We start from the raw sequence: 10,279 nt of genomic DNA, 5'->3' as shown, positions 1-10,279 counted from the left end.
AGATCTTAGACGGAAATGAGGATGGTCCTCATTGCAAACAGAAGTGAATTCTTGAGGGAAGTGGTTCTCATGGCAACAGACTGGCCAATGGTGAGCAGGAAGACTTTCTATCAAACCTCTGAGGTGGCACCCGGGCTAAAGGGAAATGCTGGGGAAGCAATCCACATTAGAACTGCAACTCTTGGTGGGGAAGGGAGAGGGTGGCTGACACCATATCTCCTTTCTCCCTCTGCTGCCAGGCAGGGCTCGGTTAGCACAGACTAGGAAGCCCTTCTGGCAGCCCTCCTCCTGCATCAAGAGGGAAAGGGATACAGGAGCAGCAGTGATGGAAACCTAAAAATGTATTTTATTTTGAAGTTGTGCTTTGGATTTTCCCCAATCCAACATCTGTCGAGTGACAGTCTTAGGTTCACACGAAGCATCTCCAAGCATACATACAATATTCCAGTTATCAACACTATTGCAAAGAATATACCATTGTACACAAACGTGACATACAAGTCAGACGCCACAACATTGCAATTCCCTGGAGGATCTAACTGCTCTTCTGCACGCAGGAAGTTACACGGACACCAGCCCTTCCAGCGGTCAGCTCATCCTGGCGCTGGTGTCATCGCCCCTCATCTTCTTAGGGAAAAACCCGGGCGCCCTGAGGAGGTCGGCTGGGACCAGTGTTTCCAGTTTCTAAGCTGCTGGCTGCTAAGTCCTCTGTTGTCCATGTTGGGATGCTGGTAGCCCTCCCCCACTGCTCTCCCCCCTCCCCCATCTGAGCCGTCAGAGTCCACACCAGGGAAAGGATCCAAGCCTCCAGGGGCACAGCATCATGCTGATTCTGGCAAGCACATCTGAGGAGGACTGGTTTCCCCGAGGTCTGGGCGGCCAGCTCCTCTTGGCTTCTTGGTGTGAAAATCACAGTGTGCAAGTTCAGTTCCAGTTGACTATAGTGGGCTCTACTGAGGATTCTCCTCCTGTGGGCTCCTAGTCCTCTGGCCAGGTCTGTCTATCAGATACCTGGAGCACCAGCAATGGGGAAGACAGCTCGGCTCCAAGAGTGGTGGCTTGGGGGAAAGGGAGCTGGTTTTCGTCAGTGACATTGTTCAGTTCCTGATGCACATCAGCAGGTGGACGCTGACCGAGGGGACAGCAAACACAAGCCATGTTGCAGAGTTGGGAGAGAAATAAGGCAGGAGCCATGGCACAGGCCTAATGCACTGCATTCAGCAAGCTTTGCTCTTCCTTTCTTAGCAGAGAGAGTGCTGGAGACTGGGAAAAGGGCACGGCTGGGATCAGCGCATATCAACCGGATGAACAGGAATGTCATGTGAAGGGTGGGCTTCATTTTCAGCAAGATAACAGATCCTTGGGAATGAGAGCCCCTCTTGGCTCAGGACCTGTGTAAGTCCAGGTGACAGACAAGGACAGGCCACTGAAGAAAGCAACAAACGCTGAGATTCGAAAGGCCGGTGGGTCGCCTCTTGCAGGGCAGCCCTTCCTGCTAAGGGAGGCTTCTCCTGGGTCGTGGCTCTCTTGATGGTGCTCATTCTCCTTCTCACAAGAGATTTCCCACAAAGCTCCTTGTCTTCCTTCAGACCTAACAGGAACAATTCTACCACTTCCCGGAGCACCAACAACCATCCTCACAGCTGGTCCCTGCAGGAAGAGAAGCCCTCCATCTCCTCTGAACCACAAAGTCTAGTGAGCTGAAATCAAGGCACGGCTTGCATGTTGGAAGGACTGGATGCGAGCTGCTATCTGAGGCCCAGGAAACAGGCTACTGCTGGGCTGGTGTGGCTCTGAGGTGGCTGGGACAGTGAGCGCTAGGACTGCAGACTCAATTACAGCAAGCCTTAAGGTAGCAGTTTTTGCAGTTTAGAGGGGAATCAGAAAAAAAAAATTCATCATCCAATTTTTTTTTAACTTTGGAAGACTTTAGAGCCTGTGGGGTCAGAGTTCTCTTAACTGTCCTTGTTCTGATAAGTGAAAACAAGCTTTAACAGATAGAGTCTCGCTTGAATATGACCAGAATTCTCGAAGCCCCTGTTGGTCCCTGAAGAGACAGGGAGAGCAGAGAGAGCAGAGAACCCTGAACAACAGCAAAACTAAGGCTGTTCGTTGGGAGCAACTTTGGGATTAGCAAAACTGAATTTAATTTTTGGATATGATAATGCATTTTTATGTTTTTAAGTGCCAAAATAATGGGGGCAGCAGAAGGACCCATTTCTTACCTTTTTCAAACCTGCCATATATGCATTAACATTCTTAAGAGTCTTTAGCCTAAAGGGAATCAGCTATAAAACTTTCTTACACAGGAAAATGTCTTAAATGGGAAATGGTCCGTCAGAGACAAAGTTTCCAGGTGAGAGCTCTATACATTCCGAGAAACTTAAATGCTCTGTGGTAAGATGGGGCTGTACTTCCAGGGCAGGAAGGAGAGCAAAGCCAACAGCAATGAGCAATTCACAGCAATGGAGGGACGGCAGAGAAAGCCCCCGACCCCACAGAGACCCCAGGACTGTCCCTGTGCTGTTCCTGTCATGCCATAGAGATTTCAAAGGCGAGGTTCTCTGATCCAGTTAGGACGAAGTTTGTAATGGAAACGGAGGCCCCTGGCGGCTCCTATGTGAACCGCCACAATAATAACTTAGAGACTGGTCCTGGGAGCAGAAGAGGCTATACATGCCAGAGATGAGAAGTGTGTGTGTGTAAAATGAGGAATGGAATAGAATATCTATGAGTCTCTACAATTAGTACCCAAAACAAGATGCCACTGAAAGCTGGGTGGCAGGAGCCAACTACCTGGTCAAGGCATTAAGGGGTCTGAGGGGACTGAGGCTTAGGCCCATGTCCTCTTGGTTTGCCTTGTCAGATTTCACAGTGACTTGATGGGAAATGCGCTGCCTCTGGCTAACCTAAGATCAGTATTACTGCAACTGGCTGGATTACGATCACTGGGGGAAGCATGGGGCGGTGGGGAGGGAAGGCCAAGGAACAAGGGCTTCATTCTCAAGGTTTTGGGTGATAGGGAGGCTAATTCCTGCAAGAACAACTTAGAATCTAATCGTCAACTCAAGTCCCCAAACTAGTTAAATAGGAATATTTTTAATAACAGTCCCTAGAGTCCGTTTGTCTAGGACAATTAAATTACACCCCTCAGACAGTACAAGACTTGTCAGTGGACTGTGGGGAGGCTGAGGAGTTGACACCAGGGCTGGTGGCATTTGTTTTGGGGAAGACGGTGGGCTTGGGCCGCGTGGCTGGTGGTTTGATGGGGGTGGCCATCTTAACGGACTTGACGGGTCGGAAGGCGCAGGCGATGTCCCCGGCGGTACTGGCACTGCGCTGGAAAGCGGGCTCAGGGTCCTTGAGGAGCTGGGTGTGCAGAGGGCTGGAGGGCTCTGATGTGGGGGCAACCACTGGGGAAGTTTTGAGGGGCTCCAAGGTGTCCAGAACCACGTCAGGTGTGTGCTTGACATTGCTCTGCCGCTCGAGCTCCCGCAGCTCATTCAGGGCCGAGTTCATGGTTGCTTCAATATCCTGAAAAACAGGGGAAAGGAGGAGATAAGCCAAACATGGGAGAAGTCCTGCGGCTTCTGGCTCAGCAGTGCTTTCCAGGTCATGGTAGAAAGCACCTGTGGAGATGCCCAGACCACTCCACATGGACAGAATCCTTGAACAGACAGATGCTCAGAATGTAGGGAAAGGGGACACGAGAATGTTCATTGTCTTGAGATTTTTAAAAATCATTATTATTATTATTTTGAGTGGTTGGGACATTTTGGAACTAGAGTTCTTGAGTTTTAGACTAGGGACTGAAATCTTTATGGATGAAAGGACCACTAATCTGAGGGGGGTGGCAGGTGGATGAACTAAGGTTGGTTAGGAATTTGGTCTTGAATATGTGTGGCTTCGTTATCCAATCCTTTCTGCTTTTGTAGAGGTTTCTAATGTGTGTGAGACACACTTGAAAAACAGTGGTGAAGGTGAAGTATAATTTTTACTTGGTCTTCCAGGTCAAAGGTAAGAGGGATGGTTTTCCCCCACAACGGGGAGCTGAGGAAGAGTTCCAGGGCCAGGCACTGAGGCTTTGGCAGGTCCCCTCTCCCCGCCCACCTGGCTCTCAGGGCCTTGTGCAACTGGACACCATTTCCTTCTACCCACCACCAAGGGAGCGACCAGGAGGGGGAGCCAAAGTTCACAGAGGTGAATCGCCTTGGCTAGGTCAGGGGAGCTCTCCAGCTCTTAGCAACAGCAGTAGGAGCTTAGGGGTTCAGGGCAGCACCAGAGAAAAGTGGCATGCGAGCTGCCTGCCTCCCAGGGAGACCATCCAGCTCTCTCACTCCGACCCCAGCTGTGCCCAGCACCCTCACACCACTGCAAAATTCTTCCTTGGGACTAGGCTTCCAGTGAAAGACTGTTCCCAGCTGAGGTCTCTGCAGAGTGACCCAGGGTTTCTGCTGTGGTCCCATTTGCCACTTCCCCCCAAATCCTTGTCCTACTTTGCAGTTAGTCTGTCCCAGCTGTCTACCTTTGCTGATATTCCTATTCGCACCCGGCCAAGGAGGGAGCTGGGAGGATCCCCTGGTCAAGGCAGATTGCAGCCAGGACCCAGGAGCTTCCACAGAGCCACAGTCAGAAGGGAAGGCTAGCAAAGCAAGACATCGCAGGCCCATCACTCAGCCCTGGGCTTGCCAGGGAGACCTCCTCCAGCAGAGCCCCAGCTCTGCCAATAGCGACCACACCAGCCTCTATTGGCTCAGCATGATGGGGCGAGGAGGCTCTCAACTCAGTTGAGACCTAAGAGGGCAACCATGAGCCCTGGTTTCCTACCTGGTCTAATGGAAATGATAGAGTTGGGAGAGACGTCTGAGGGAGCTGCTTGGAGTGGCCCCGGTAGTCAGACTGTTAGAGGTGGGGTTGAATCTCTATTAGTTCAGGGAAAACAGAAAGTTGTCAGTGTGGTACAGGTGCAGAAGGGAAAGCCTAACATAGGGCCTCTCCACTGTACTCAAGCACTGGCTGGCACCTAGCTCCCAGTAGCCAGCGCATGGTATACACCTGCTGCCTGATCATCCACCCAAGTGCACCCAGAGATTTTTCTTTGGGAACGGGATGCTGGGCATGGGCAGAATGACACAAAAAGGGCGAGAAACCATCTGAACCTCAGCATTCAGGCAGCTTCCCTTAAGTCAAGTAGGATCATTAAGACCCACCACTTGGGCTGAATGGACTTGATCAAAATACTACTTTAATGAATAGCTTAAAAAAAAACAAAACAGCAGCTTTATAAGTAGCCTGTGTCATGAGCAAAGAGTCATGCTGGTTCTTCTTGGGGCCAGAGAAAGGCAGACTGCTGGTGAAGCTATTTTACCAGTCCATGCATCCAGGGCTTGCTGGACTCATTGCAGAGCCTTGGCATGAGCCCAGTCCCTGTGCTGACAAGCAGGGGTGTGCTAAGTGGAAGTGTGTGGGGGGTGCAGGCTCATGTTGTTGGTCCAGAGCCCCCAGTTACCTGTGCAATGACTTCAGGGTCCATGGGCCGATGGCTATTGAAGCTCTTTGACCTTCCTGCTGTGGCAGTCTTCCGGATCTGTGGACTGTCCAGCCGATTCTTGAGGGAGGAGTGGCGGCTGATGGAGTTGAGGCTCCCATGCCCACTGATGGAACATTTATCTGGACCTTCCTTGGGGAGACTCTGGCTCATGATGGGCTGGGAGGACGGGCGGCAGCTAGCCCCCACCCCCGGGGAGGAGTCAGTCAGGGGACTGCTCAGCCCATGGCTGTCGCTACGAAACGTTTTCCGGATGCTCCCAGATTCTGGACGCTTCCTTTGCCTTCAATCACAAACAAGAGAGGGCAGTGTGACCAGGGAGCCTTGACCCTGAGGAAGCTAGGAAGTGTGAGGGAGGGACAGAATTCAGCAGCTAGGGAGTTCTGGAAGGAAGAGGGCCATGAGGCACCTTCTCCCCTCAGCCTCTTGCTCTCTCCACACAGCTGCTCCCCTCCCACCCAGGGGGCTGTGTAAAGGAGAAATGGATACTTACTTGCTGGAGGTGGGCTTTGAGTTCTTAAGATGTTAAGGTGCTGCCAGAAAAAAGCCTGCTTAGGGGAAAGTTCCTAGTGGAAGGCAGGGTCATGGAAAGCCCCTCCGTCACCTGCTTTGAACAGAAACCTAAGGCCCCAGGTGGAAATCTCCCCATCACCAAGGAGGCAGGCAAGGCTGGCAAGAGGAGAGTTGACTTTTCCAACGTCTAGTGTGTCTTTTAGTCCAACTCCAGCAAGACAGGGATCATTTTGGGTTGTGGCAAGAGGCTTGTTGCTTATTTTGTAGACATGGAACAGAAGAGTTTTCGAGGAGTTGCCACACTGGCTTGAGGGCCCACATTGCGCATTTTCTCAAGGTGAAAATGCAGCCACATGACTCCTATATCATCCTGCACTGAGCCTGCCCTGGCTCTAGGCCGATCTGTTTCAGACTACATAATGTCAAATGCCTTGGCAGAGTTCTAGTTGTATGGGTGTTGCCTGCTGCTGGGAAATTTCATTTTCTCTTGGATTCAGATTTTCAAAGACCTACTCCAAGAAGCAATGAAGCTGTCAGTTCAAAGTTCAAGTAGCAGTGGTTGTGAACTTGAGTCTCAGAAGGGAAACTGGGGTTGGCATTGAGAGAGATGGGGAGAAGGGGAGGGGGTGGCACTCTACAACAAGGAGGGGGCAGAGCCAGTGCTCCAAGCCAGTTCCGGTCCTGGTCACTGCTGTGGTCTTCCTCAGGGCCTGGCCCAGAACCCGGCTCACGGCAGCCACTCTAGGAATCTGCCCACTGGGCACTTCTGGCTTTGTGAGTCAGCCATTCCCAAAAAGAAAATCGAAGTTCTCGGAGTGGCACCAGGTCCTGCTGAAATGCAAACAGGTCCTCTGTTTGCAAACAGTTTGCTGGTATCACTTATTCTAACCAAAGGAGGAATGGAGTCCTCCCGCCCCCTTCCTTCTGAGTGTCCAAGGTGCTGCTTTTAGTCACCTGTCCTCATGATGTTTTCCTTGCCAGACTGTGAGCACCGAGGGACGGTGTGTGATTCATTTCTGAATAACTAGCATCACTGCTCGGCACAACAGTAAATGAATAGATGTGTGGGATGGAGTGGAACTGTCATAGCCTTTGCCAACTTCCTCTTTTCCCCTCAAGGACAGCTGACCACAGAGAAGGCAGATTTATGGAGTGGCTGCAGGATGCCACGTCCTGGGACCAGGCCCTGGACATCTGACGGTGTTGCTGCTTTGAGAGGGCATTGGCTTGTGAGGAATCAGGTGCAGTGTGTGTACTGAGACACACCCAGGCTGCCCTGGGAATGCGGAGAGAATGGAATTGGACACCCCCCTACTCAAAGGCGTCAGGATGACTTCCCCAAAGAGGTCAATCTTTGGACTGGTCTCAGAGGAGAGGAGAAACTGACCAGGTGAGGGAGAAGACAACAGATATGAAGGGGCCAGGAGGGCACCAGGGCACTCAGGAAACTGAGGGATTTGGGGAGGCGCACTCAGTCCTAAGGAATGACAAGCCTGAGGCTGCTGTGCCCCACAGACCAGTCAGCTTCTGCTCAGGCCACAGGGCTTGTCCTCCGAGAACCCCGATACCACCCAGCACGTGAACATCTTCCCACCATTTTAGTTGTTAATCTTGCAGCCCCTTTGTCCAAATGGCATCAAATGGCTGGTGGCTCAAAATATGTAACCTAATGAATTAGCTAACTTTCCCTCTACCAACCCAGCCTTGGTTTCTGAGTTAATTACAGGTGTAACGACCTTATGACTGTAGACTTACAATTAACATAGACTTGCGAATAAGGAAAAAAATGTGATTAGCACACAATTGCTTTTTACTAGCTTGCCTTCCCAGCAGGGCAATGTGCTGGAGGAAAACACAAAAGTTTTCTTTTTGTTGTTGTTGGCCTGAATTAAATTACAACGACATGCAGTGAGCTGCAGAAATGTCTTTACCAACTTGAAGGTGAACGAGAAGGGAAAGAACCACGTGTCCCAACCACTCCCCCTGCTACCGTGTGGTTGGAAAAAAGCCACGCGATCTGGGCAACCTGGTGTAGTTTAAAAACAACAAGCATCTTTTATTCTCCTTCCAGTCTCAGTGTCCAGAGGCTATGGTTAACAGGTTTTCAAAGTGCAAATCATTTCATTCCTCCCAAGCCAGAGGGGAATAAAAACGGTACATCATCTCCAATCCATATTCATCAGGAGCGCCCTGGGGCTTGTCATCCTGCTGGCACTGGGCCAGGTCTCAGGGTCTGGCGGAAAGAGGTCTGGAGGCTTGGGACTTGGTGTCTGGCCCCGTGAGATGAGATTAGTTCTCCAATAACCTGAATGCCTCTGGGGAGGCGACATCACGCAGGCGTGGAGTCCCTCTGGACAGCCAGCTCGGTGTGGGTGGAGTTAAAACCCCAGGAGGTTCCTAACGGCCACAGTGAAAGCTGGGGGTCAGAGGTAAGAGCCCGCTGGACAGGACTGGGAATCTGTAAAGGGACTAATAGGGGAGGATAAACAAAGAGCTAAAGCAACAGGAAACAAATGGAAGATGATTTCTCCTGGTGTGAGAGGGCAGAAGAAAAGGGCGCTGGGGGTTAGGCGATGGATACAGCGCTGAGGACAAAGCTTTCCTGGCAGGGGAGGGGGCCACAGTGCTCTCCTTCCCCCACAGGAGTGATGCAGGACAGCAGAGAGAGACAGACACAGGCTATCTGCACGAACCCACCGGGCACACATCAGCCTGGTAGAAGACACACAAGACTCTGCATCTTGGGACAGACACGGGGCAAGGAAGATGTCACAGGCTGACATTTGAGTCAGAATTGAAAAAGAGAAGGCACCTCTGAGAAAAAGTGCAAAACCATGTTGCGTCAAGTGACTGAAGCCTTGGCCAAAGTGGTAGCCCCAAGACAGCCAGGAAGGAAGGCCTGGGCCGACAGACACCGTGGGAACACAGAGCGGCGTGCCCATCCCCAGCAGGACAGCATGGTGGGGCCCTGTTCCTGCCCCAGAAGCTGGCAGAAGCTTCCTCAGCCTTGTGGGCCTCATAGCAGCCACGGACACATGCGGACTGTTAGGCTGAGGGAGCTGGGAGCCCTGTGGACAGCACAGAATGGAGGGCGACAGGCCAGAGGCTGTGAGTTGGGCATGGCAAGTCATGAAGGGGAGCAGAAAATGAAAAGCGGAGCTTACTTGTTGATGTTTGCAAGATAAATATCGGCTACATGACCCCCACTGGGACCGCTGGCCCCCGCTCTGGCTGTCACCTTTTCTTCAGGTGGCTCAGAAATGACCTCAATCTCAGACTTGGGGCTGCACCTCTCCACGACACCGTCCTCGCTGGGGGAGAAGGGGCAGGCAGGCAGGGGGGAGGGAAAACACAACAACACAAAACGCAGCATTAGAGCGGCACGATGGCCCCCCGGACAACACACGCGACCCCACACACGCGACCCCACACGACTGCGGCAGCAGTGACGCCTGGCTGGGTTGGTTCTGTGAGCAGAGGCAAGGGAACCCAAGAGCCTCCCTGAGGATGATTTAAATATGAATAAATAATCCGCTGAGTCCTAGGGATCCTTAGCTCCTCTGGAAAGCTGGGCTAGGGGACCCCAAAGTTTGAGGTCTTTGTCTTCTAACCCTCATGGCTTTCCTGAGCCGGTTGTGCTGGGGCCACTTCCTGGAGGAGGAAGTAGCAAGTCCAAGTTGTGGTTTTTCTGTCAGGCAGGGACAGTCAGCTCTGCAGTGGCTCAGGAGGTGCCAGCATCCAGGCCATACTGGCACAGCATATCAAGCCCGGCTTAGGGTGTCCAAGCCAGTCCCAGGCCTCTCCAGTACTTGCTCTTCTGGGCCCCTCTGATGACAAAGCAAGCCCTCTTCTCCCAGCCCAACAATTCATCTTCTCTCCATCCTGTGGTGAAGTCATAATGCTAAGTTTGGGAGGGTCCTGTCCATGCACAAATGGTCACCAGGTTTGCGATGCTATCAACAGAGAGAGGATTTCCCCGAAGAACGAGCTGGGGGGAGGCTGTGGGCTGGGAGGGTGCTGACTCAAGATATTAATCTTTAAAAGGTAAGGGAGGGGCTAAAAACACTGATAGTACTGGATCCGAGGGAAGGGAGCTGGAGGCAGAGGCAAGATAAAGGGGCAGGGAGGCAGGCTTGATTAAGTGGGGCACAGGGCAGGCTCCTGTCTGGAGGACCTATTTAATACATGGGAAGCAAACAGCAGCTCATCCAGGGGAAC

At 52.0% G+C, this 10,279-nt stretch overlaps 1 protein-coding gene across 5 annotated transcripts in view; it reads right to left on the bottom strand.

Moving 5' to 3' along the window:
• Window positions 1-1,917: 1,917 nt before the first annotated feature.
• The window catches only part of SRGAP2 (SLIT-ROBO Rho GTPase activating protein 2), a 245,426-nt gene continuing 237,064 nt past the window's right edge, over window positions 1,918-10,279 (bottom strand). For 2 of the 5 annotated variants that reach the window (XM_058669101.1, XM_058669100.1), the window contains exons 21-23: window positions 9,226-9,372; window positions 5,510-5,831; window positions 1,918-3,534 (exon numbers count right to left, since the gene is read on the bottom strand). In XM_058669101.1, coding sequence (XP_058525084.1) covers window positions 3,151-3,534; window positions 5,510-5,831; window positions 9,226-9,372 — 853 coding nt within the window. In that variant the 3' untranslated portion in view covers window positions 1,918-3,150. Of the gene's footprint in view, window positions 3,535-4,827; window positions 4,923-5,509; window positions 5,832-8,091; window positions 8,531-9,225; window positions 9,373-10,279 lie in introns of those variants that run through there. The other 3 variants (XM_058669102.1, XM_058669103.1, XM_058669104.1) reach the window with 3 other exon arrangements.

This window comes from Ochotona princeps, chromosome 10 (genome assembly GCF_030435755.1).
Source record: "Ochotona princeps isolate mOchPri1 chromosome 10, mOchPri1.hap1, whole genome shotgun sequence".
NCBI classification, from domain to species: domain Eukaryota; kingdom Metazoa; phylum Chordata; class Mammalia; order Lagomorpha; family Ochotonidae; genus Ochotona; species Ochotona princeps.
Note: the sequence above shows the minus strand (reverse complement) of the source record. Positions and strands in the feature narration are given on the sequence as shown.